General features: G+C 53.9%; 1 protein-coding gene and 1 long non-coding RNA gene across 3 annotated transcripts; both read right to left on the reverse strand.

The window, feature by feature from the left end:
- Positions 1–7476: 7476 nt before the first annotated feature.
- TNNI1 (troponin I1, slow skeletal type) lies at positions 7477–16576 on the reverse strand. 2 transcript variants are annotated; one of them, XM_042925166.1, is made up of 8 exons: positions 16551–16576; positions 15892–15895; positions 13534–13575; positions 12732–12863; positions 11671–11760; positions 10273–10449; positions 8772–8881; positions 7477–7811 (listed from the first exon to the last, which is right to left on the reverse strand). In XM_042925166.1, the coding sequence occupies exons 1-7, from the start codon at positions 16559–16561 to the stop codon at positions 8774–8776; spliced, it is 564 nt and encodes a 187-aa protein (XP_042781100.1). In that variant the 5' UTR covers positions 16562–16576; the 3' UTR covers positions 7477–7811; positions 8772–8773. The 2 variants fall into 2 exon arrangements, with proteins under 2 accessions (XP_042781100.1, XP_042781099.1); XM_042925165.1 differs by lacking the exons at positions 15892–15895; positions 16551–16576 and having other exon boundaries at positions 13534–13758.
- Positions 16577–20070: 3494 nt separating this feature from the next.
- Positions 20071–26040, reverse strand: LOC122211756. The gene is made up of 3 exons (XR_006198813.1): positions 25945–26040; positions 22935–23019; positions 20071–20125 (listed from the first exon to the last, which is right to left on the reverse strand). It is a non-coding gene; the product is annotated as an uncharacterized LOC122211756 (long non-coding RNA).
- Positions 26041–27098: the final 1058 nt, after the last annotated feature.

Below are 27098 nucleotides of genomic sequence, written 5' to 3' on the forward strand. Positions count from 1 at the left end.
AAGAAAAATACTCCTAGTCATTTGATGCCTGGCCCTTCCAGGGACACTTCATGAAGCCAGGGGACAGTCAGGTATCTGTCAGTCCAAAATCCAAAACCCTCTCTATGGATGTAAAAAAAAAAAAACAAAAAAAACCCAAAGACACGGAAGGTCGGTACGCAGATGACTCTAGAAGTAAGGAAAAGTGAATTAGGTACATCTTAAAGTCCAGAGAGTTCTTTGGGGGCGGGTATTGTATATTTTACTAGGCACTTTCTATGTGCCAGGCACTCTGCTTGGTGCTGTGCCAGCATAGTGGTTTCCTCGAGCTGCTTGGGACAAAGTGCCACAAATTCAGGGGCTTCGAACAACAGAAATTTATTTCCTCACAGTTCTGGAGGGTAGAAGTCCAAGATGAAGCTGTTGGCAGACAAACTGCCTCCTCAGGCCCTGAGGGGAGAATCACTCCTTGCTTCTTCCTAGCTTCTGGCGGTGGCTGGCCATCCTGGGAGTTCCTTGGCTTACAGTTGTGTCGTTCCAAACTCTGCCTTTATGGTCACATGGAATTCTCCCTATGTCTAGGTGTCTGTGTCCACAGTGCCCTCTTCTAATAAAGGCACCAGTCATGGGGCGCCTGGGTGTCTCCAGTGGTTAAGCATCTGACTCTTGATTTTGACACAGGTCGTGATCTCCCCGGTCATGGGATCGAGCTGTGCATTGGACTCAGTGCTCAGCCCAGAACGTGGAACCTGCTTGGGATTCTTTCTCTCTCTCTCTCTTTCTCTCCCTCACTCTCTCTCTGCTCCTCCCCCGTGCACACTCAAGTTCTCTCTCTCTCAAAATAACTAAATAAAACTTAAATAAATAAGGCATCAGCCATTATACGGGGGCCCACCTCATGCAGTATGACTTCATGTTGACTTAATTACATCCACAAAGACCCCATTTCCCAATAAGGTCACATTCTTGGGCACCAGGGGATAGGAATTAAACGTATCTTGCGGGGAGACGTAATTCTACCCACTACAATCAACAAGTGGCTTTGATTTCAGTGACACAAAGATGATAAGGATTCAGTTCCTGACCTCCAGACATTCTCACTCTAGCAATGGGGACGCACACACATTTCCACAAACGTCCGCACACCCAGGCCTCTTGCCAGAGAGACCTTCGTAAAAAATGGAAATTATGTCATCAGGAGAGATTAATAGAGGGATTGGGAAGTCCTAAAGAGGACAGAACATCTGGTCGGGCCTTGAAAGTTAAGTGGAACTCAACTTCCAGAAAAGGCAGTCGAGCATCCAACTACCAGACACAGTGGAAGACGTAGGGGCAAAAGTGGAAGGTGCTTATGGAACAGAGAGACGACTCATATGCCTGAAGCTTCGAATGCCTTCCAAGGCTGACGGGAAAGATGGGGGGCAGCTGGCGAGGTCCCAGTGTGTGGTGCTCAGGAGTTACCTTTTCGTGTGGAATATAAGCAAAAGGGTTCATGGCCTCTGAATGGGAAAGGTCATGAGGTCAGATTGGAAGGAGGAGGCCATTCTTTACAGTCCACAAAAGAAATGAAAGGGGCTTGAGCAAGGGCCTCTCCCCAAGGGAGAGGGAGAGGAGAGGTGTTGGAGAGCAAGAGCCTTGGAAAGTTGAATTGTCAAGACTGAGTTGGCTGATGGCAGGTGGTGAAGTAGGAGAAATCCAGGAGAAATCCAGAACTCTCACCTCCCTAGCCTGAGGGGCTGGGTGAATGCAGGTGCCATGGATGAGACTGGGACGCAGGGGGAGGAGGAGGCTTAGGGAGGAGGGTGACTTTAGACCACTGGGGGTTTTTCAGCCTCCGCATTATTGACATTTTGGACCTGATAATTCTCTGTGGTGGGGACTGTCCCTGCATTATAAGATGGTCAACAGCATCCCTGGCCTCTACTCCTTAGAATTTCAGGTCCCTGGAGAAAGCCAGGGGGAGCTGTCCAAAGATGGCTGGCTGCGGGAGTGTGGGTGCTCAGAAGACAGCTTCGCCTGTTTTCTTTGGCGGGGCAGGCGGGAGGATGGAGGGATCCCTGAGGACAGGCGGGGGAGGGACGTGTTAATGTTCAAGATATCTGTGCCCATGTGCTGGCAACCTGAGTGTCTTGTGAGTGTCTTGAGAAGAGAGCAAATGCCTTCTTCACCTCAGTTTCCCCTCAACTCTATGCCTAGTGTAGTGGGTGCTTGGTAAAGGATTGGAGAGTTGCACTCACTGGCTTTGGGAAGAAGAACAGGAAAACTCAAATAGTCTGAAAACCCTGCCGAGCGTAACTTTGGGAGCTGGGTCGGGGAGAAGCTGAGATCGGGGTGGAGGTGGGGGGACTCTAAGTATCCGTTGGCCTCCAGGATGGGGCAAAACCAGGATATCACGCATCAGCAATTACCACAGTTGCCGGTGAGGGTGCATGTGGTACAGACCAGCAAAAGCGAAGATATCATTCTTGGCGGCCCAGCAATTGCACACCTGGGGAGAGAAACTCTCGAGCAGGAGCGGCAGAAGAGAGGCTCATGAGCATTCCAGGCAGCACCGTTTATAGTAGCAAAAATCTGGAAACCACCTCAGTGTCATCAACGGGACCACGGATGAGTAAGCGATGGCATTTTGGTCATTTCACAGCACTGGAGATGAGCTACAGCTAAGTGTATCCACAGGAGTGAATTTTACAACCCTCACCTCGCAGTGGAAAAAGCAAGAAGCGTGCATTTCTGTCGGGTTTACACGCCCCACCCCCTGCAAATGCAAAAGTAAACGATGTCTTGTGTAGCAATTCCGAAATGCGGAGCAGCACTGTGAAGAGAACCAAGAGAATAGTAAACACAGAGTTGAGGATAGTGTTTATCTTTGTGGAGAGGAAGGGCCTTTGAAAGTATTTGCAATCCCCTCCATCTTAACGTGAGTGGTTGGCATAGGGGTGTTCATTTCATAGCTCTTCAATGTACAGACATTAAAAACCGCAGGCATGTGCCGGTCACTTCCTCTGGGGAGAGTCCGCGAAGGTAGGGCATGTCACATGGGGAATTCCGAGGTCAAAGGCAAGGGGTTCTCAAGACTTCCCAGCCAGCAGTGGGGGAAGGGGTCATCTCTCTCCTCCTCTGCCAGAACTGATGTCTGGAATCCCCACCCTCAACCCCTATCGACAAAGCTCCTAGGGCAGCTTCCCCTTCTCTAAAGAGGCCAGAGTGGAGATTTAGGGGGATCCCCTGGCCCCAAACCATCAGATTTGTAAGTCACACCCTGACATTTCAGTTTTATTCTCATTCATATATACCCGCTAAACAACTGCCAGACCACTCTCCGGGAAGGCAGAAAACAAATAAGTGAAGTAATCACACACACACACACACACACACACACACACACACACACACACACAGAGAGCAGTGGTTCCCTGGCTTTGGGTTTTTACAAATTCATAACACTTTTTAAATACGAATCCCCAAATGGTGTTGCTACCATTTTATTTTGCAAAGAAAGAACATTAAAAGACAATTACCACCCACCATCCTCTGCTCCATAAGTAAAGAATATTTTAATACTAAAATAGTAAGGCGAAGGCATGCATAGGTCCGTCCTTGTCACTGAGTACAGTTAGCTTTGTGGAAACTTCACCCCAGGGGCCCTGGCTTCCTCAGCAGCACAGTGGGGCAGTGGAAATTTGGGTCACAAAGAGCTCATGAGGAGAGTTGCATCCGCGAAGCACCAGTACGAGGGACACGCGGGCGTCCACCCCACTCTGTGACAGGCAAGCCACTGCATGCTGTGTGCACACGTACCTGGCTCACCTTCAAATGAACAGCCGGGAATGTTCACACACACACTCCTCCCCCAGGGGCTCCCAGTTTGGAACACGCAGATGAGGCCACGCTTCTCTCCGAAACCTAGAGGGTCGGGCTCACCCAGCCTGTGCTGGCCGGTGACAGGGGTAGTTGTTGGCACTGGAGCCAGACGGGTGCTGAGCCAGGCCAGAGGTGGGCCACCCACTCAGGTCACCAGGCCTCTGCCTCTGGCTGGGATAGCAAACCTCCACCCACATCCAGTTTTCTCAGTAGACTGGGGGTCCAAGGACCTGTGTTTTCATCCCCAATTATGTCTGTGACCTTGAACAAGTCACTTTCCTTCTCTGGGCCTCCAGATGTTGACTGCAGTTCTCTGTGCCGGTGCCAGGGGGTTATAGAGACTCACACTGCTCCGCCAAAGGGACTCACTGGCCAGCTTAGGAGTGTGTCTGGGGAGTAAGAGAATACCCTTGTTCCTCAGCTCCAGTGAAGGAGCCTCAGGCTGGCAAGCTTTGGGGAGTTTTGAGGAGAGAGCACTGATGCGGTCATGAGAGGAGGCTGCCGCCTGCACCGGTCCCAGTAACCTGTCCCAGCCTTCAGTAGTTTGGTCACCCAGCTGGAACGGAACCGCCCCCCTGGCTGCCCAGCCCAGATCCCTGCGGGGAGTCTGACTTACTTCGTGGGGGGCCTCTGGGGCTAATGTTTAACTCAGCTCCCTCCTTCAGCAGGGCACTTTAGCCCCGGCAGCCCTGGACGTTGGGCCTGCCCTGATCAACCTGCTGGAGGTGGGCTCCAGACAGACAGGGGGCCTGGCCTCCTGCCCCCATGGAGATAGGGCACTCGTGGGGAGGGAGAGGCAGCCGCTGGCCTCCCGAGGACTCTGGGGCAGGCAAGGGCGTTCGCAGGTGGCATTCTGCCCTGGCCCTTCCTACCAAGGAGAGAGAGGCGCAGCAGGTCCATCTCGAGCTGCAGGGGAGACGTTTACCCAGCTTAACCACAGGCCTCCCCCAAGAAATCGCCCCTCCCTGCTCCCCCAGTTCTGGCCCTAGTGTTGGAGGAAGACCTCGCCTTGGCTCAGTTGGGGGACATTTGTATCTCATTTGAATGCCTTCCCTTTTGGTAGGGATTTTGGGATTCCTCAGGTGCATAGGGTGGGTCCCTGACCCCCCCCCCCCCCCCCCCCCGCCGTGTCCCTTCCGGAAGGTGGCTGCTTGGGCTCTTTGTGGTAAGTCAGGCCCCAGGAAGCATTACCCCAAAGGCAGGTTGACCGAGGCTCCAGTTGCCGGTCTGCAGCTATCAAACCCTGTGACTTGGGGTGAATTACCTCACCTCTCCAAGCCTCCACGTCCTCACCCACCAATCTAAGACGAGAGGATCTATTTGTTAGCATTTTGGGAGAATGTAATGATATAATTCTGATAAAGCATTGAACATCATATTTATTCTTATTAAAATAGTGACTAAGCATACGGGCTCTCACAGACTGCCTGGGTTGAATCCTGGCTCCTACCTGTGCGACCACGGGAAGACGCTAGCCTCTCTATGCCCCAGGAATAGCACCTTTCTCATAGAGCTGTTGTGAAGGTCAAGTGTGAAGGTGTGTACAGTGTGGTGCCTGGCACTTAGTAAATGAGCTGCATGTGGGATCTGTTTTCAGTGGGAGGCCCAGGTCCCAGCTCAGCTCCCCCTGTATCTGGTCCGGGTCGTGCTGGCCCTCCGTGGGGAAAGGGGTGGAATCGTGGCTCTCCGGATACCATGCCTCCCACCCAGGCCCTGTTCACAGCTACAACGAAATGAGCAGCCCCCTCCCAAGGTTGCTGTCCCACCCAAAGCAGCCCTGTGACGGCGCCTGCCTCTTCCCTCACCCACTCAGTTCCCGTGGTTTTGGCTCTCTGGAAGCGTTTTGCCTCTTTGCCCTTGGTCCACCCTCACGGGAGGTGGATTAGGTTCAGCCGTGCAGGGAAGCAGGAAAAACCAAATGATGACCTCCGGAAAGCCTTTGGATGTCCGTGGCCCTTTCCCAGAGGGCACCCACCTTGGGCGTGTTGAGTTGGCCCCAAGGGCTCTCTGCACCGAGGTGTTTGTTTTGAGTCAGACCTGGGGCTGGTCTCCTGCCTCTGTAGGGCAGGGTGGAGACCCCAGTCTGCCAGGGCCCCAGGTTAACAGTCGACTGGTGGAACTGATGTTTGGCTTTGGAACTTGGGGCCAGGCTCTCTCAAAGGGCTGAGAAGAGGCAAAGCAAGGAGACCATGCTCTGGACCCAGGCCAGCCGGGAGGAGCCCTCTGAGGCAGGGAAGGGTGGGTTTCTGTGGCTGCCCTGGCACGAAGCCCAACCCCATCCTCTGTGTACAGACCGGCCCCATCAGGTTCTTCAGCTTCGTGTGTGCGTATGAGAGAGACTGGGTGTGTCCACGCCTAAGGCTTTCTGAGTATGGTAGGAGCTGTGCTCTTTGCACACATCTGCTTTTCTGCCTACTGAGCTGGCTGTCGCAAGAACCCCAGGCAGAGTGTTGCCTTCCCTAAACGCATCCCAAGCTGCTGGTCCTTCAAGGGGCTGGCAGGCTGAGCAGATCTGGGTCCGAGGGCCTGCCCCAGGAAGTAGCTGGCCCTGCACTTTGTACTCAGCTTCTGGCATTTGTGGCAGATAATACCCTGGGAGCAGAGGGCAGAACAGGGACTCACAGGGTGGGAGGAAGGGGGACTCCTCAGACAGCTCAGCCTCTCTGGGACCAGGGCTGAATTGATCAAAAAGTCAAAGGGCCCCGGTCGGGGACAGCCACTTTCTTTGTAGGCTTAATTCAGGAGTCACCAGGACACCGCTCTGAAAAGCCAGGCTCTGCTCTACCCAGAACTTTGGTCTCTGTTCCATAGGAGCCACTCTCCTTGGTATGTGGGAGGGCAGCGGGGGAGGCTGTCCCCTCCCCTGATTCCACCCCAGCAGGCTCACACCCCTCATCAGGCTTTGGGTCCAGATATCAGTGGAATGGAGAAAGGACCTCACCTAGAGGGCAGACCACTGGTCGGCCCACCCCGAGGCAAGTGGATATGGAGGATATGACCAGTCCAGGAGTGTGAAGAGAAACTGGGAGGAAAGTGGATGAAGGTGGAGGGAGCAGGGATCAGATGTAAAGGGCAGCCCCAGGGATGGCGATGGGGAAGGAGCCACCTAGTGGCCAGACTTAGAACTGCGAGTTGTCCCTCCTGCCTGGGCCAGGGCGCTGAGTAACTCTTGCCCAGGCCTGTAGGACCAGGTAAGGGGCTGAAAGCACCCTGACCTCTCAGCCCAGAATACTCAGGAATATCCAGCAGCTTCCAGGGAGAGATAATTCAGGTTTTCAGAGAAAGGGAACTGTGAAATCAAGCAGGGCAAGGGGCTTTGAATGCAGAAGCCCATTCTGCTGGCTGGAGTCATTAGGTGGGGCTGGGGCTGTTCCAGAGGCTAGGGCCTGGGTAATCTGAGTGTCCTGGATGGTGACGGGGTGCTGTTTGATGTCACTGGGGCTGCGCAAAAGGGGTCCCAGAGGGACCTTAGCAGGCAGCCGCCAACTCCTTAGACCTCCATTCGGACCCTGAGCTCATGCCTCGAGCCCAGAACAGCCATCTCTTCAGACTCCCTGTCTTTCCTTTTCTTCTGAGCACTCACAGCCAGAGCTACAGAAATGACCAGAACCCTGGTTTTTAATGGAGAAGCTGTGATGCCTGGGGGCACCCTACATGTCATAGAAGCAGTGGTGGGATGCAGCACGGGGCCAGAGGGAAGATGCTCTCACACCTCTTCCTCCTCAGCTTGGCTGTACCACGGCTAGCCAGGGTCTATACCCTGCTAGGGTGAACTCTTCAGACACTGGTGTGTTTGTCCTCTTGGGTGTCTGTTTAATCCCACTTCCAGAGGTGGGCACTCAGGCTGGAGGGGAGAGGTGGGAGCAGGATGGGATGTTCCGAAATGCAGGGTGGGATGCAGAGAGGCGGGTGAGGCAGGCTGGAGGTAGGAGGGAGAAGCAGAAGCTCAGAGCACAGTGCAGCAAGCCGGCCTGTAGGGACAAAGAGGCAGAAGCCATTTTACAGATTTACCCGCAGGAGATACAGTTCTGGAACTTCTCACCCCTAGCACACCCAGGGCTGGACCACCATCCAGAGGGGCGCCTATGAAGCCTCAGCTTGGCAGCCCAGGGCCCAAGCTCCCTCCCCTCTCCTTCCTGAAGCCCAATCACTGCTCCTCCCCACTGTAGCTCCTCCTCCACCACTGGTTAATTTCTGCTTCTGGGCTCTTACTTGCACATCAGCCTTCTGACACGCCCTTCTCCTGCATCTACTAACCCTTGCCCATCACTTCCTCAGGGAGCTCAGAGCTCTGGAAAGCCTGCCCTGCCAGGGCTATTTAGCAGACCTCTGCCCTACTGCACATCCCCTTGGCACTCCCATGGGGATTTTATGAGGCCTAACTTTGCTGCTTTCTCCAGCAACTTCCTCAGAGAAGGGGGCGGGGTGGGGGGGCTCGTCTTCTCTGAATAGAATCCCCCCTGGAACCAGAGACTGTGATTTGGGGTACTTTGCCAGGAGGTATTTTAAAAAGCTTAGATGCTCAGCAAGTCAGGGCTGGGGGCCCCCAGGGATCGTCTCACCCAGTGGCTCTCAAGGTCTTGCAGGAGAATACCTACAGGGCTGGCCCACCCCAGAGTTGCTGATTCAATGGCTCAGGGGTGGGGCCAGATCATTAGCAGGTGGTACTGATACCACTGGTCTGAGGACCACGCTTGGAGAACACTGATCTGCTACAGCCTCCAGTTTTATAGATGAGGGTAACAAACAACGCCCCAAAGCAGAAATGATGTGCCCAAGGCCTTAGGTTGCTAGAGCCAGGGCTGATTGGAGCAGAGCTGACTCTCCTCGATGCACCACGCTGGGCCCAACCCACCAGCCATCGTTCTGGAGCCCCTGTTATCTGTTAGATTCTGGTGGGCCCAAGAAGAAGGGAGCTGGTCTCTAGGTACCTCTACTGTGAGGTGGGAGACTTGGCGGCATCAAACATCTTCTTCCGGCCTTCCATCCCAGACATGGCTTCCACGTTCTTCCTCCAGTCGCCCACCTCCACGGGCCTCTCCTGTGGGCAGGCCACACACACATCAGAGACTTAGCAAGCCAGAGGGCAGCCAGGCCCTCCAGACATAAAAGAAACTAGGTGCTAGAAAGTCAGACTCCAGGGGCGCCTGGCTGGCTCAGTGGGTTAAGTGTCCAACTTCGGCTCAGGTCATGTTCTCGCAGTCTGTGAGTTCGAGCCCCGCGTCGGGCTCTGTGCCGACAGCTGGAGCCTGTTTCGGATTCTGTGTTTCCCTCTCTCTCCGGCCCCGCCCTGATTGCTCTCTGTCTCTGTCTCTCTCAAAAATAAATAAACATTTAAAAAAAAAAAAGAAAAGGAAAGAAAGTCAGACTCCTCGGGGCCCCTGGGTGACTCAGTTGGTTAAGCGCCTGATTCTTGATTTCGGCTCAGGTCATGTCACGGTTCATGGGATCAAGCCCCATGTGGGAGCCCCCATGTGGAGCCTGCTTGGGATTCTCTCCCTCTCTCTCTGCCCCTCCCCTGCTCACACATGTGCATGCATGCTCTCTCTGTCTCCCAAAATAAATAAACACAAATAAACACATTGAAACATTAAAAAAAAGAAGAAGGAAAGAAAGTCAGTCTCTTCAAGAAGAGGAAATGCTGACAGCCCTACCCAGCTGGTGAGGTCCAAGGACACATTCAGAGACAGACACATATCAAGCTCCACAGGAAGGAGGAGGCTGTGTCAGCTGGAAGTTCTGGATGATTGGGGCTAGTTCCCACCCCAGTGAACTCACAGCCCAACATTGCCTCCAGACCTACACCAACTTCCTGGTCTGGTGCTCAAGGCAGCTCAAGGCCACCCCTTCTAACCTACCTCCTCATAAATTGGCTCATGTCCCATTTTATCAGCATATTGCCTGGCCATCTCTTCTCTTTATGAAGCTTCTAGGGCCAGAGACCATGTCTTTCATCCGTGTTCCTTCTAGAGCCCATCGATTCTGGGCACATATATTGAGCTCAATCAGCTTTGAGTGATTTGTTCCTGAATGAGTGATTGAACTCAGTTTTCTAATTTCTGTGCTCATGGGTCCTATGACCACAATGATCTGCTGTCTTTTTCCCCAGTAGCGACAGAGGTCACTGTCTCCCTTGTCATCCTAACTCCACAGTCTCTTCACACTGGGTAGAGTTTTTACTTTATTGCTTGGTCTGGCTTTCTTCATGTCCCAGTTTCCTCCTCAGATTGAGAGCAGCCTGAGGGAAGGGAGCAAGTCTTCTTTCTTCCAAAACAGAATAAGACTTCATCACTGGTCTCCCAGAGGGTTCTAGAATGTTCTAACAGGCTGCCTGGCCTCCAACAGGAGCTCCTGCCTGAGTCTATGTGATGGAGTGACTGGTAAAGGCTGATGGCACAGGGAGTGAAAGGTTCTGAGAAGAGGGCTCCTCACCTTCTCTGTGTCTTCCTTCTTCACTGACTTCAGGTTGGCCCGCAGATCCATAGACACCTTGTGCTTGGAGCCCAGTAGGGCCCGGAGCATGGCATCAGCTGAGACCCGGACCCGACGCAGTGGTGGACGCTTGAATTTCCCACGGAGGTCCAGTACCTTCAGCTTCAGGTCCTTAATCTGCAGGTGAGAAGAAGCGAGGGTTCACTGGAGAGACTGCGTGCACCCCCAGGGCACCCTTTCTGAGGACCTCAGACTTCGACAGTTCCAGCCAAAACCACCCCCCAAATTCTCCAGCTTCCAGGCCAGACCCTCTGGGACACTCAGACCCACTCATCACTTTGCAAATAGCCACAATGTGTTTGTTGACGAATGAATGAAAGAGTAAATGGACAGATAAAGCGCATTAGCCCTCTCTGTCAGGGTAGGGTGAATAGATAGGGCAGTCCCACCAAACTCAGCACAAGTCTGGTTTGGAAGCCCTGTTTGGGGGGGGGGGGGGGCTGCTGCCTCCTATTCCTGTGGCCCCATTTCTGCTTCTAAGTAGCCCCTCCCAGTGAGCCTTCAAAGCAGTTCATTGAGGGCACAGCCTTGGTCCAGTGGGGCGGATGAACTCCACTCCAGGGTGCTATCTCTAGAGGGAATTCTGGGAAGATTAGTGATGCCACAAACCATCATTCCTGATGGGAGAAGTAGGAAGAAACAAAGTGGTGTCCCATCCCACTACGTCCTCTCCTCCCTGTTTGAACAAGCACCCAGGAGCAGCTCACTACAGCATCAGGAGTCCTGCCCTTCTGAGTTCTGCCCCATCACACTGGAGCAGGGTCTGGACTGAGCTAATGCTCCCACGCCCCACACCGAGGGAGCACAGGGCACTGCAGTGGGTGGGCGTGGGGGCGGGGGGGCAGCGACCAGACCTGGTCCCACAATCACCACTGTGTGACCTGGACCAAATTTCTCAGCCTCTCTGAACCTCAGCGTCCCTCTTTGTAACGTGCAGATAATAGCACCTACTTCATCCACGGGGGGCGTAGGGAGGATCAAAGGGTGCAATGCACATGAAAGCCATTCACAAAGGGAAGATGTTATTAACAAGCATATGATTGTTTGTGTGGGTGAACAAAGAGGGCAGCTCCTCTTAGGCTGAGGAGCCCGTGTGGCCGGTTGGGAGGAAGTTTGTGCTTTTCATCTGTGTGATTATCCTCTCTGCCCATCTCCAGTCCTAGGGGCTGGAGTGAAGAGACCAGAGCTTCCCAAGTGGCCACTTCCCAGACCCTGCAGGAGAAGGGGGACCTACCTAGTCCACGGCTGCAGCATCCTTGCCCCCCCCCCCCACCTGCCCCGGACATTGGACATCGCCCCACCACGCACCCAGCCTGCCCTCTCCTCCTACAGGCTCACCTCCCTGGTGTTGTGGAGGCATTTGGCCTCAATGTCATATCTCTCCTCATCCACCACCTCCACCTTGGCGTGCAGGTCCCGGCAGAGGTCCTGGAGGAAGAAAGGTTAATCAAGCACAAACAGAAAAGAGGGGACAGGAGCTTTGGGGACCCTAGCCTTTCTTTTCTGCCTCCATGCCCAGCACCTTTGCAAGATTTACATTCTGGAAAGGACCTGACCATCCCCTTTTCTCTGAGGTTCGTGGCTTCTGATAGCTCAGTGTGTAAGCCCTTTGTTTTCCTTTCTGCATGTAACTGTTTTCTTTAAAAAGTTTTCTTATAAAAATCAGTTAATACAATTAAGAAAATTTGAAAACTATGTGTTAAACAAAAAGAACATAATAAAAATAACGAGTGGGGTGCCTGGGTGGCTCAGTCGATTAAATGTCTGATTTCGGCTCAGGTCATGATCTTGTGGTTTGTGGGTTCGAGCCCCGTGTTGGACTCTGCACTGACAGGTCAGAGCCTGGGGCCTGCTTCAGATTCTGTGTCTCTCTCTCTCTCTGCCCTTCCCCTGCTCTCTCACTCTCTCTCTCTCTCCCCACCCCAAAAATAAACATTTAAAAAATTAAAAAAAATAACGAGTGATGTCACCAGTAGAAGATGACCATTGGTGACATTTTGGTATATTTCCTTCCAGTCTCTTTTCTCTGCAGCCACCGGCATGTAAACAGGTATCAGTGTTTTACAAACATTAAAAACCTATTTGCAGGAGAAGGGGAGAAATGGGCCCCCCCAAGATCCCCCCCACTCCCACCCCACTGCACACCTTCCAGGCCCTGGCACTGGTCTGATGTGGGGCCCCAGCCCTGGCCTGGCCCCGCCCAAAAAGCTGCTCCTCCCCGCTCTGAGTCTCCCTTCCTGCACTTGTGACATGGGATCTACCAGCACCACCTCCCAGGGGTCTATGAGATGACATGAGACCTTGTAAGGGAAGAGCCACTTGTAAATGAACCGAGCTTGGAGCCAGTGTTAGCTCAGGCTCCTGCCAGCTGGGCCCTGGGGTCAGCCGCGCAGACTCACCTGCAGCGCACTGAGGGACAGGCCACGGGTCTGCAGCGTGGGGATGCGCTCGGCCAGGTAGCGTGCCTTCTCAGCCTCCCGCTCCTCGTGCTCCTGCTCCCAGCACTCCTTGGCCTTGGCCAGCATCAGGCTCTAGATGGGACAGAGCCTCCTGACCCCGGGGCCTGGGGCCCTCGGATTCCCCACATCCTCTCCCTCCGCATCCCCCCCCCCGCCCCCGCCCCCAGCATCAGGGCCAGAGGGGAAGGCTCTGCTCTTGCCTCTGACTCTACAAGCAACGTGTTCTCATACTGGTCAGAGCGCAGCCCAGGCAGCCCTGGGAGAGTACGAACAAGATAGTCCCACGGGGTGTGCAGGTGTGTGGGCTGGCTGCAGGCAGGACCATGTGAGAGCAAGCACTGAGAGACCGCACGCAGCATTTCTTGGACCCCGGAACTTGTTTTTCCCTCAGTCTCCCTCTTACCCACTTCTGGTCTGTTCTGGGCCACAGAGCTCCAAAGACAGAAACTCTTGCCAAAATAAAGCAAGGCCCTCTGCCTGCCACCAGGGGATTGCCACCCTGAAGCTGGTCACTGCCTCCTCTCAGGAATCTGGGCAGGTGCCAGGACTCCATAGATTCAGGTTCCCTCTCACTGACCACCAGTCTCAGGCAGTGGCTGAGTCCCCTCTGCCCCCTCATCACCCTCACTTTGGCCTCCTTCCTCTTCACCCTCCACGACCCTCCACACCCCCACAGAGTCTGCACCACATGCCTTCCTCCGTCTCCCACTGGATGTCCCCCAGAGCCAGCACGAAGCCTCACCTTCAGCAACAGTTTGCGGGAGGCAGTGATCTTGGGCTTTCTCTGAGGGTGAGAAGGGGAGAGACAGGTGGTGAGGTAGAGGCTGCAAAACCGGAAATGTGGTCTAGGCCAGGATGCGTGCGTGCCAGCCAGGTTCACCATCATTACCCAGAATCCTCGCCATAGGGTCCCTTAACAGGTCCCTCACCTCTGTGACTGAGCCCCTCAAATTCAGAGAATGCTGTAGTCAGCTACCTTGACTTAGAGGCTGAAGCCCCTGCTTTCAATCCTGGTTCTAACGCTGGTGGGAGCCTACGTGGGTCACATGACCTCTGTGGGCACCTCCTTCTTCGTCTGTAAATAAGGATGCTGACACCCACCTTCCTCAGTCCACAGAGTTATTACAGACAGAACGACATCGTGGACGTGCAAATCCTTTGGAAGGCATGAAAGAGAGGCACCTGTTAGTGCTCTACATAGTAATGTACCAACACCTTGGTGATCTGTTATGTCAGAGGAACAAGCTGTGAATTTCATACGTGAAGAAGTATATCTTTTTAGCCATCACAGCTTTTTTAATGTCAACATCAGCCGTATTCATCTTCCTCAGGTATAAAAACCTCGTTTTCTTGGGGCGCCCGGGTGGCTCAGTCGGTTAAGCGTCCGACTTTGGCTCAAGTCATGATCTCACGGTCCATGAATTCGAGCCCCACGTCAGGCTCTGTGCTGACGGCTCAGAGCCTGGAGCCTGTTTCAGATTCTGTGTCTCCCTCTCTCTCTGCCCCTCCCCCGCTCATGCTCTGTCTCTCTCTCTCTCAAAAATAAATAAACGTTAAAACAAATTTTTTTTTAAAACCTTATTTTCTTATTTAAAAAATGCTTGATATATTCCTGCCAACTGGACATGTTCTCACAAGTCTTAGCTCTACGGCAGCGTTCCCCTCGGGGGAGGCGAAGGTGAGGTGGCCTGTGCAGTTCCTAACTGATGAGGCTTGAGGCCTCCTGAGCATTTGTATCTCTTCTTGACCACAGGTTGTCGATTCTCATTGTTACCAGCGAGCAGCGTAGACTATACTGCGCTGCGGGCCGGGAGAGCGTAGCTCTGGTTTGTTAGGCTAGCGTGTAAAGTAGAAGTGAGCAGGATTTGCGGGAGAAAATGGGAGAAAAATGACCTTGCATTTTGTGCGTGGAATGTGTGACTTCTAATCCGACTGTCGAGAGCAGTTCTGTTTGTCCCTTCACCTTCTCAAGCGAGGTTTGGACTGCGTCTCAGATTGGTGTGCTCGTGGGAGAAACGGCCCGTGGCTATAATCACTACCACTCACGGTTTAGACACTGTAATGTACTCATGGAAACGTTTTGTTGCAATATCGTTCCCCCGCTGTTTGGTGAGCTTATGGGACACCTCGCTGCATCATCAATCAGTGGTGACTCACTTTAATACGAGCCTCAGCAAAACTTAGACATTCATATGGTGGGGCGCCGGGGTGGCTCAGTCAGTTAAGCGTCTGATGCTTGATTACAGCTCAAGTCATGCTCTCGCTGTTCAGGAGATGGAACCCGTATCAGGCTCTGCCCTCACAACGCAGAGCCTGCTTGGGATTCTCTCTCTCTCCCTCTCTCTCTGCCCTTCCCCTGCTCTTGCTCTCTCTCTCTCAAAATAAATAAATAAACATTAAAAAGAAAAAAAGAAATTCATATGGCTATTGAAAAATGGTGTACAGAGAATCTCATTGAGAATCTCTGTGCCAAATGCCCCCTCCATCGGTGCTACTAATTCCCACCCTTGCCAGTTCAGAGTCCACAGCCCTATCCCTGAAGTTCCTAACCCAGGGCTGAATACACAGGCTGTGTTCTCAGCAGCCTGATAAATCTGGATTGTTTCAGAGTTACCTAAGACCTGAGGGGAGTGGAAGGACATCTCTGTGCTCCTCCCTCAATGTTTGGTCACCGGGCAGGGGTAGAATAGCCCAGTGATGATGCCTTGTTACTCTTCAAATATGGCTTTGCATAGGACCAGCTCTGCAAAAAACAAGATGGTCCCCCAGGGCTGGACAAGTGAGCAGAACAAGTGAGGAAGAACTTGCTCCGTGCTCGGCGAGGGTGCACAGCAAGGAATGGGTGCAGAATCACCCCCAGCTGTGCCGTGGCCCTAGCTAGCCCCAGGACGACCTTCCAGGGAGACTGTGCACGGGGGCACCACCCTGGGCCCAAAGAAGCCGCTGCCCGGAATCTTCACCCAAGATTTCTATTCTCCGGGGACTTTCTTAGCCACTGGCCACCCGCCCCGCCCCCCGCCCCCTGCCACACACACTGCTTATGCCACCTTTACCAGTCTCAAGACCTAACCAAAACAAAGATACCCCAAATCTCACTTACCTCGCTTCAGGCATCCACCACAGGAAGGACAGGAGAGAACAGAAGACAGAGCGTGAACCATTCATATTACATATGCAACAGCAGAGCCATGTAGACAAGCTTGGAGCCATGTAGACAAGGGGTGGTGTGGTGACAATCACACACCGGAAGGAAATCAGGCATCAGGCAAGGGGACCAGCAGAACGGAATAAAAATCCAATGGCTCCCTGGGCTACTGGAGGTTCTCGCGGGGAGATACTAGTCATTGTAAGCCAGGGAGGAGGGGTGGAAGTTCAGGGAAGCCTCAACACAGGGTTCCAGCAACGTGAAACCTTCTGTCTCTGGCTTTGTGGGCAAATTTCCAATGCTTTGTTCATCTGTTGGGCCAACGTCAAATCATGGCCTGGCACATGCAATTCATCTGATCGGTGCAGAGACAAACTCTGAAACAGGCCTCAAAGCTCTCCCCTAAGCAACCTGGAGCATGAGTTCTGCTCAAAGGCTAGGACGATGCACAGTAACACTGGGGACCTAGGCACTCAGGACTGGTTCTGCTTTAGAATCTGATCTCCTGGGGAACTGCTTCAGGGGTTGGACAGATGGCACCTCAACTATGGGGCTGAAATCTGTAGCAATGGGCCTTGCTTTCCCGGAGTGTCAGTGGGGGCGGGGCTACTTACACTTCAGGCATGGTGGTGGCGGTGGGGGGGCAGCACCTACGGGCACAAAGCAATCATCAGTGTGGGAAAGTTACGACTGCTGCCTCCCAACCCAGCTGAGCCTTGGGGCTGTGTCAGCAGCCCAGCCTGGGAGTGTCCGACAACAGGAAGAAGAAATCAGACATAATGGATTCCAACAGGTCAGAATAGGATAAATACTTGTCCATTTATTCTTTATTTCATTCATTCATTCATTCATTCGTTCATTCATTCACTCGTCCACTTACTCATTCACTCACAAGAGAGAGAAGTCTTAGAAGAGCAAAGAAGCAATATCAGAACCCAAAGTGGCTCTGTTGGCCGGGCACGTAGGGCGGGGATCGGCAAATTACAGCCCACAGGCCAAATCTGGCCCCCAAACTCTTTTTGCTTAAAGGGTTGGAAAATAAAGAATATGCAACAGGAAGTTTTGTGACCTGCAGAGCCTAACATACTTATTATCAAGCCCTTTCCAGAAAAAGTTTACCAACCCCTGTGGGGAACAGAATGGAATCCATGGAACTCTGTTTGAAGAGTGAGGTCACGGGGCCCTAAACAACGTGCTGAGTTGAGAGTCTGTCCTGTGGATGAGCGTGGGCATGAAGTTCTCAGAGAGGGGAAGCGTCTGAAAGATGAGTGGCACCGAGTGAAGACAGAATACAGGTAGCCGCCATAGAGCACAACTCCAGAGGGCGCTGTCGACATTGTGCAATGTAATTGGGCCCGGGCATGCTACTCCCATAGAGGGCAGTGCAACCTGCACCCCTGGGGTAGGGCGGCGAGGGGGCCCTGGAGGGGGTCAAGCCAGGAGGCAGGGCAGCTCCTGCGTTCTACTCTGTTCTTTATCCTGACCCTCTCCAGGCCAGTTTTCCCCTCTGCAAAAATCAAGGTTAGATAAATTGTCCACTTAAAAAAGCCTTTAAAGCCTTCGTTCAAACCAAATTTTACTTGGAAGGAACACAAATGTAATCAATAAGAGTAAACGGCCCAGGTTGAAGCGGGTTACATACGAGCCCCAAGGCCTTCTTGAGGACCTCTGACTGTGCAGCACAGTTTGAAGCTCCTTGACTGGGTTATCCTGGGGCTCCCTTCAGTCCCAACAGTTGGGGGACCCAGGCCAAGAAGGGGGTCCTCAAGGCTACACGAGGGGGATACTCCAAAGCCAGACCTGACTCACCATCTTGCCTGGGCCTGGACAAAGAGCATTCCAGTAGAGGGTGGGGATTGTGCAAAACATCGGGGAAAGAAGGGCAACTTGGGTGGGAGCAGGTGTGCAAGGCAGGACAGGAATCCCGAGCTGGGTTGTGAAGTGAGGAGGAAACCGGCGTGTGTGCATCGGGGGCCATGGAGCACAGGATCGGGAGTTCGAATCTGGTCCAAGAACCTGGTTTGGTAGGGGGCAGGGCAAAATCTAAAGGACACTTGGAAAGTAGCTACCAGTAACTTCATTCCAGAGCCACCTTCTGGCTCTGCCTTAATTCTCTCCTTTCCCTTTGTGCCCACGAAGCCTCCTCCCCCACCCCACGAGTGGGACTTGGCCACCTGTCCTGAAACTCCCCACCCTGTCAGAAAGCCCTCTGGGCCCCCCACCTCTGCCCCTGCTGCCTGGGGAGGGTGAGGCCTAGGGTGGAGGAGGGGGAAAGGGAGTGTGACCCCAGAGTCTCAGCTGTCACCCTGGGGCACAGAGGGAGAGGTAGGAGCCAATCCATAAATTCCAGAGATATTTGGCTGAAATTAGATTTTATCACCAGCTGTTTATTCTGAGGGCTCCTCTCCTCTGAAGACTCCCGAGGAAGTCCAAAAAGAAACACTAGCTGGTAAAGAAACACCTCCAGGTCTGTCCATCCATCATCATTGCCTCCCATAATGCCAGTCTGCAGAGGGCACCAGGTCTCAGCTGAGTAGGGATGTGGCTCACCCTTGGTGGGCATCTGGCCATGTTCACACCTCCCTCAGACAGCCCCACTGTCACCAGCATGGGGCCTTACTTGCCCAGGCCAGTCCGGGCCCCCTGCCAAGCTCCAGGGTCTGCCCCCTCTCCCCCCCCTGCTGCCCAGCTTGCCCCATTGACGAATGCCAGGCCAAGGGGTCCCCAGCCTGTGCTCTGATACCCACCAGACGGGACCCCTTGACAGGTCCTACGGGAGACAAGCAGAAACCTGATAAGCAGAGTCAGGATGCAGATAGCAGCAGCAAATGTGAGGCTGGAGAGCCAGCATTCCTTCACCCCCACAAGTAGCAAGCAAGGAGATAATTAGAAAATCCACCGCTGGAGGGAGGGAGGGAGCAAAAGATGGCCAGGGGTTGACTCAGAGCTGGGCTTCCCTTTCCCTGAGGCCCCGTGGGGTGGGACAGGAATATCAACTAGACTATGAGGCTGAGTGTGTGAGCGTCCGCGTAAGTGTAAGTGTATAAGTGATTGTGTGTGTGTCTTTAGGGACGGGACCGATCCCTTTGCACGCCTGATCATCGGGGACACAAGTTTCTGGTTAGGCTCATGTGCTTCCCTCTGCTCCCCATTCCCTGACCTTGGACCCCAGTTCAAGGGCACCCCAGTCCTCTTTGACTATTAGCAAGCATCGTTACTCCCACACCCCCATCTTGAGCTCTTAACAGGAAAGCCTAATCTCAGGACGGCTGTGGGACAGTCTCCCAAACCTGGTGGCTGGTGGTGCCTTTAGCCCTCACCCCACCCCCAGCCACGGATCCAAATAGAAGGAGCCCTCTGTTATGCGTTCAGACTCTCACGCCCCAACCCCAAATGCTGTCACCATTGGCCTTCCCTTCTAGAGCCCCCCTACCCCAACTACTTCCACTCCTCAGAGCCAGGAGCAGTGGACAGGGGTGGGACCCTCGCCAAGCAGTGTTGGCAGTCTGCCCTCACCTCTTCTTGCCCTACTCTACAGACAGGTGGGCAAAGGGAACTGAGCACGTCCCTCAAAGACAAAGAACAAAGAGACAAGATGGTTTCCTCAGTCAGCAGAGGCTGGGGTCCCGTGTTCCAGGCTCGCCCAGAGCTCCACACACCGGAGTACCTTCTTTCTTTTCTGCTGCAGGCATTGCCTACTTGTATTGCTCACCAGGCTCCTCCTAAACCTCCAAATGCAGCTTTGCCACCCCCGTTCCCTGATTCCCAATGCCACCCCCTTCCCCTCGGTGCCCTCTCCCTCCTGGGGCCCGCTGGACAGCCTGGTGTGAAACAGAATCTGCTAGGCTCTGCCCTGGGGCCCCTTGAGCAACCTTGTGGGAAATTCTGCTCTTGGCTCTAGCCTTAAAATGGGCAGGGGGGATTTTACCTCCAATCACAGTTTTACAGGAGAGATGTCATTGCACAGGATGAAACCCTGCGGGAACATTTGGGGGCCGTTCCACCAGCCAACCCAGTTGCACAAGCAAGACATGTCTCCCTCCATCCCCAGGCCCTGGGTGTCTCCTGAAACTCAAGCCCCAGTTTTTCTCTCTGGGCTCGACCTCGATCCAAAGTTCAGGGCTGCAGACACTTACCTCGTTCGGTCTCTGTGAGCTGGGCTGGCCCGTGTCTCGCTGTGGACCGCAGACTGTGAGGGGCAGAGCAGAGGGGAGGCTATGAAAACTATGAGCGACAGCAACTGGCCAGTAAAAATAGAACAGACATGCTGCCCCTCCTCCCACCCCCTCCCACCACACACACACCCCTCACAGAGCAGACACACGCCGCAGCACACACATCAGGCATACGCTGAAGACACGCATGTACAGGCTCAGGAGTGCACCCAGATCCTGCGCACACAGAGGTGACCAGCTGAGTAAAACCAGCACCCACCTAGGGGGACACAAGCCAAAGAAGGGAGAGAATGAGTGGCCAGACCAGATGAGGCACTGAGCAGCGAGGAGACTATAGCAGAGCAAGGGGCTCTGGTGGGGGGCAGGGTGCCAGGAGGCCTGGGGGGGGGGGGGATGAGCAGGGGTGGGGGAGGGGAACTGTCTCGCTGACCTACATCTCTCACAGGGAAATGTGGAGATCACACTTCTGGAGCCCATGCTCCAAAAGCCTAAGAGGGCTAAAGACTGGATTTGGGGGCTCTTGTGTGGCTCTGGTACACGTGCCCGAGGAGGATGCCTGGGCTTGGGGGTGATGTAAGGGGTGACGTAAACAGTGCAGCAGGCGGAATCCAATGAGCGTTCCTGGGACTGAGCTGAGGTGGCAGGAGCAGCGGGGCCCGCGCTTCCAGCATATGGAAGTCTGAGGGTCCGCAGATGCTCTGCACCCCTCTCCAAGCAGGTTTCCAGGAATCCAGCTTTCCTGGGTTCCAAATGGCTCCCCTCAACCCATGCCTGGAACTCAGACTCACTCACCTTCTCCCCTGCCTTACCCTCTGTCTCCAGAGTCCAGGGGGCTGGTGCCATAGAGGTTGCACCTGTTTACTGGGTATTTTTAGGACAGTTGATGAACACATAATACCCACCCTATAGTCAGAGAAAGACAATGCCTACTATGTTAATCCTGTGGCTATTATTGTCGGTCATCTCCTGGGCTAGGATCCCAGGCCGGGACAGGACAAGCAGGATACTGACCCCTCTTGCAGGCCAGCGAGAGCCTCACACGTGGCAGGAAGTTAGGGAGCTCTACCATGCTCCATGTTTGGTGGGGGAGAGAGCTGGTGAACAGGAGTATCCTAAGGAGACACACCCACAGAGCCTACAGAGGGGTGAAAGGCTCCGCCCTCTGGACATTGCCATTCTGGTGCCCAACAGAGGCTGCTCTAATTCAGCTCTGGTCAGGTCAATTTGGGAAAGTCCCCATGCTGGAATGCTGCCAAGAGAGAAGGGACAGGGTCTAGAAAGTCATAGGGGTTGGGGGCATGGGACTCTGAGTGGAGGGGCTAGAATGGAAAATAAGGGCAGGTATCAGCCAAGGAGCAGCTGGAGGTCAGAGAAGTGATTTGAAGGCTGGGATGAGTCTACTGGAGTTTATTGCATTGGCTTATTATGTTTGTAAATTATCCAAGAACTTTCTCTTTCTTTTTTTTTTTTTTGTACATTTAAAAAAAAATGTTTATTTTTGAGAAAGAGACAGACAGAATGTGAGCAGGGGAGGGACAGAGAGCGAGGGAGACACAGAATCTGAAGCAGGCTCCAGGTTCTGAACTGTCAGCACAGAGCCCGACGTGTGGATCGAACTCACAAACTGTGAGATCATGACCTTAGCCGAAGTTGGTCGCTTAACCGACTGAGCTACCCAGGCACGCCCCTATCCAAGAACTTTCTTACAAGAACTTAAGACACACCCCCAAAAATGAATTATCTGCATGGATTATTCTGCTTTTTGGGAAGGAAAAACAAAGAAAACAGATTGACGAATGGAAGAACAAAAGAGGGTCTTCAGGGACCACGATGAATCGTGGACTCTGGGGTGTTATCATCCTCAGTCCCTGTGAGACAGAGTGGGGCCGGGATACCGCATCCGGACCCCAGCGTCCTGAATGCTTTGACACCATTCCTCCACGCCATGTGGTCCAGCTCTCCGCCCTCAGGTCCACCCCAACCTGTCAGCTTCTCTAGGGCCTCTTTCCTGCTGTGTGTTCACAGGTGGCCTTCAAAAATGGGACTGTTATGCTCTATTGTCCTGGCACCTGCCCCAGTCTTCCTTTGTGTGTGGACCACTCCGGAGGCCTCTGCCTCCAGAGCCCGCCTGCAAGGCTGGCGATCTCTGGCTAGGAGCTGCCCACACCCAGCTGAGGGGCCAGTGCTGGATGGCATAGGCCCTGGGTCCCACCTTCTGCCCCTGCCAATGTGCCTCTGCAGCCTTTCTCCTGCCCTCCTCGCTTATTGTCACCCTCATGAACGGTCACCCCCTTCTCAGTGCATATCTGCCCAGGGGCCAGGTCGCCCACCTGCCATTCTGCCTGTGGAGCAGAAGCAGCCATCCCAGGAGCTCTGAGGCCATGTCTGACACAGACACTCACCTGGTAGGGAGGACCCTCCTCAAACACAGAGAAAGAAACAGTCCTCCTGGCCCCACGGGAGCCCCAGGCAGAATTCCCCATGGTAGGCTGAATGGTGACCCCTCAAAGTTGCCCATGTACTAATGAAAAAGATGTGAATCTTTCACCTTATATGGCAAAAAGTACTTTGCAAATCTGATAAAATTAAGAGTTGAAGATGGAGAATTATCCTGGATTATCCACGTGGGCCCAATCTAATCACATGGGTCCTTATTAGACTGAGGCATTAGGATCAGGCTCAGTAGTAGGACACCTGAAGAAGGAAGAAAGATCAAAAAAGAAGAGACTATGCTGCTGGCTTTGAAGACGAAAGACATGGCCATGAGTCAAGGAATGCAGGCAGCCTCTAACCGCTGGAAAAGTCGAGGAAACAGATTCTCACCTCCAAGCCTCAAGAGGGAAGCAGGCCGGCTGACACCTTCTCTGTTAGATCAGCGAGACTGATTTTGAACTTCTGCCCTCCAGAACTATAAGACAATAAACTTGTGTTATTTTGAATCACTAAAGCTGTGGCAATTTGTGATAGCAACAATAAGAAACTAATACACTCTGTAATGCCTTCCTGGGCCCCCAGGACTTCATGGTTCAGGCTGTGCTTGGGGCATGCCAGAAAAGCCGTGGGCTTGGGGGGATGAGGGGCTCCGTGAGAAGAATAAGCCCAGGTCCAGTGTCGTCTGGGCATGACAGCCTGGAACAGACCCTCACACATTCCTGGCCAGCCCATAAAGGCCTGGTCTTCCCAGAGGTCAGCTCTGAACTTGCTCAGAAGTTCACAGGATGTCAGAGCAGGAAGATTGTCCAGTGCAATCACTGTGCCCTTGAGGAAACAGAGGCCCAGAGAGAAGGGGTCACATGGTGAGCGGGCCAGGTCTCCTAATGGCCAGCCCAATGCTCCCGTCACATTGCACTTAAAGCATGTCTGTCCCCTTGAGTATACCCCGGTCCTCATCCCACCATCCCTCCTTTTACCTCTAATATAACCCTGGCCCCACCCTTGACCCTAACATTCGCCAGAGGCCCATAAGTGCCCTCAACTCACATTGGGCAGATATGTGGCTTCTACAGCCAGGCCTGGCCTTCATTTCAGGCCTTCTCCTGGCCGCTCGGAGGTCCATGTGAGCTGAAGAACCCACCATCTGGCCGCACCTGGAGGCCCCAGCCCTAACCTGCCAGGACCTTCATCTGCTTGCTCTCTGTTCTCTCATTTGGTCTCCAGAGGTAGCCCTTGCCCTCCTGTGATCCATTCTGTGACCAGTTTTGTGTGACATGCTCAGCCTGATCTTGTTCACGTACTTTGTCCAGCTTCTATACTGAGCCGGTGAGTCTAGCCTTGGCCCTCCCACCCCGACATTCACATAATGCCGCTGCAGGCCTTTTAGACTGGAACCCCCTGTAGGGTCACTGCGACAGACCCAGCTGCAGTGTCCTCTCTGAACCTCGGCTTCCTCATTCGGAAACTGACTTTACGGTGCACGGTGACCTAAGGGTGAGCCTGGCTTCCACGGGGACTCCGCTTCCCTAGGGCGAAGCTGATGGCCTTCGCTTAGCCTCTTTTTAAAGTTCAGGGACAGGGGCGCCTGGGTGGCTCAGTCGGTTGAGCGACCGACTTCGGCTCAGGTCATGATCTCAGGGTTTGTGAGTTCAAGCCCCAGGTCGGGCTCTGTGCTGACAGCTCAGAGCCTGGAGCCTGCTTCTGATTCTGTGTCCCCCTCTCTCTCTGTCCCTCCCCTGCTCATGCTCTGTCTCTGTCTCAGAAATAAATAAATATAAAAAAATAAAATAAATAAATAAAGTTCAGGGACAGTCTGAGGTAGCCTTGACCAGAAGCTGGGCCCATGTGGTCCGTGCCCTCTCAGATCTCCCAAGAGGTCCGAGCTCAATGGAAAAGAAAACAGTTGCTGGAGGAGAGGGAATGGGAGTCAGGACTCGCCAGATCTAGGGAGAAAGGGGCCAACCCAAGAAGAGGGAGCAGTTGGGGGTAGGTGAGATGACAGGAGAAGACCAGGAGGGGATTCCAGCCTCTGGTCCCATGGGCTCCCAATGTCCCAGGGCTTGGGAGGACACAGGGCGAGGAAGGAAGTGTCTGGCCAGCGGAGCTAAGCCTTGTAAGGCCGTGAGTTGTGGAGTCAGGGCCCCATCCCCTCAGTGGCGACACCTGTCAGCCCGACTGCCCTGGCATTGTCTGGGAAGCTAGGAGCCCAAATTAGCAAGTGACAAGGCTCAGTGCCTCTGCCTTCCAGGCAGCCCTGCCCCTGCATGCCCTCCCCCACACTGCTCAACCGTCACTGAGGTGACAGCTAGCCCCCTCCCCGCCTCCTCCACCCACCCCATCTTAAGCCAGGGCTGGGTTTCCGGTGGCTGAGTTCTTAGAGAATGCAAGGCTGGGGGCTGAGAAGGCGCCAGAGCAGAAGGAACAAAGAATCATAAGAGTAATCACCCCTCAATTTTCTGCCACACATTAACCTCACCATCAAGGCCTGTGGCATTAGAGACATAGCTTAGTACAGGGAACCCACACACAACTCCCTAGTAACGCTCATTAGTATGACTTAAGCCATTTTGCCCTTCCCAGCCTCTATGTCATTATCTGTAAAATGGGATAATAATAGCGCCTACCGCAGAGGGTTGCTGGGAGGCCTCAATGAGGTAACGGGTCTGGAGGACTTTGCAAATGTCTGGCACAAAGCAAATGCCCCACAAATGTTAGCTCTCAGTATATTCTCATTGAAGGCTCAAGGTAACATTAGGAGGTAGGTACTATTATTAACTCCGTTTTAGCCATGAGGAAACTGGGGACTCAGAATGGTTAAGCAAATCACCCAAGGTCCCACAGCAAGGAAGAGGCAGAGCTGAGACCTCTCTGTGCTCCTTACCCAGGCCTAACCCTGCCATCTGGCAGGGTAAGTGCTTAATAAGTTAGGAGCCATGCTTATACTCAGCCAGCGTGATGGCTTCTACCAGGAATTTGGAATGAACCAGGCTTGGGGCCCCCAAAGCCCCATAGAATTCATCGCAACGTTAAAAACCATTAAGTGAAGCTTTGATTCCCTCTTCTCTCTCTACCTAATTGTAAGCGGTCTGGCTGTGCAGCAACAGATGGCATTAGCCACTATTTCCAGTGCTGTGAAACGGTAAGGAGGAGGCTCTTCCCTACCCTCCCCTCCGGGAAGGCCTGCCTGGGGCCAGGCATGGGAGCAGCACAGTTGGGCGAGCGGGAAGCTGGGGAGAGGCCTCGCTGGGAGAGGCCCAGCAGCCTCCAGCACTGAGCAGAGAGGGGGCTGACCTCCAGCTCAACGACTAGTGTTCCTCTCGCCCTCTCCTCCACAGCTCTGCACCTACCCCACCACCTTCCCACACCTCTGACTGCCTCCCACACCCCTGCCCAAACCTACTGTGTCCTCCCTTCAGCACCCTTCTCTTCCAGCTCAGCATTGCCACCCTGAGTCCTCCTCAGCCCCTCTGCTCAGTTCCCCTATCAGCCCAGTGCTTCAATGGAGGAGGGGGACAAAAAGCCACGCCCATTCCCACCCCAGACCTCTGGTATGTTGCCAGCTAAGCCTTCCACCCAAGAGCCTGGGGCCGGCCCTGGCCTTGACAGGTCCCTGAAAAACGGGCTGCTGCTCCAGAAATCCCATAATAGGCAGGTGGAGTTTGGGGCTGACTCTGTGGGGTTGGGAGGGGAAGTGGGGGACAGAGGCGGAGAGCGAGCTAGCAAAGCAAGGGGTGGACCCCACTCGAGAAACAAATTCTTTTCACACTGGCATGTGAGCAGTCAGCGAGGCTGGAACCGGGAAGCCAGCTCACTGTGTCTCTCGCCCAATTCTGCCTCCCCCTCCCCCTGCCCACTCCCCCCCCCCATTAGCCCTCAGCACCATCTCCAGCTGGGCCTGTCCTGCCCCCCGATTCCCAGCTTGCCCGCACCTCCATCCTGGCCACGTGAGTCCATTCCTGCCTCCGAGCCCGCATTCCATGGGTTTCCGCCTCTGCACCTTTGGGCTCGCAGCCTTCCAAAGCAGAAACCTTACTCCCTTCTGCTTTCACTCAGTTGGTGGAGTCCCTGCTTGGAGCCACCTCCTCCCGGAGGCCTTCCCAGGTTCTAGGTACCTCTCCCGAACAGGACTTCCTGTTAGTGCAGCTGCCTTGGTTCTAGGCATTGCTTCACTTCTCTCCAGGTGTTTCCCTTCCCACTGAGAAAGTTGTCTGGGGACGGGGGCAGGTGATGGGGCTCCGACTAAGTGGGTGTCAGCGGGCCTCTGCTAGCCCCATGGTTTTCAACTTTTACAGTGCATCAGATTCCCCTGCAGGCTTGGTAAGACGCAGATTCCGGGCCCCACCCCCAGAGTTTCTGAGTCAGCGGGTCTTGGGTAGAGCCTGGAAATTAGCATTTCTAACAAGTTCTTGGGTGATGCTGGTACTGCTGGTCTAGAGACCATACATTTAAGAACTACTATAGTTATACGGATTAGCAAAGGCACCCACTCTGGGCAGACACAACCCTCTGGGTCAATGGCTCGACTTCAACCTGTGCCACCCCTCAGCAGAGCCC

Source organism: Panthera leo, chromosome F3 (assembly GCF_018350215.1).
Source record: "Panthera leo isolate Ple1 chromosome F3, P.leo_Ple1_pat1.1, whole genome shotgun sequence".
NCBI lineage: Eukaryota > Metazoa > Chordata > Mammalia > Carnivora > Felidae > Panthera > Panthera leo.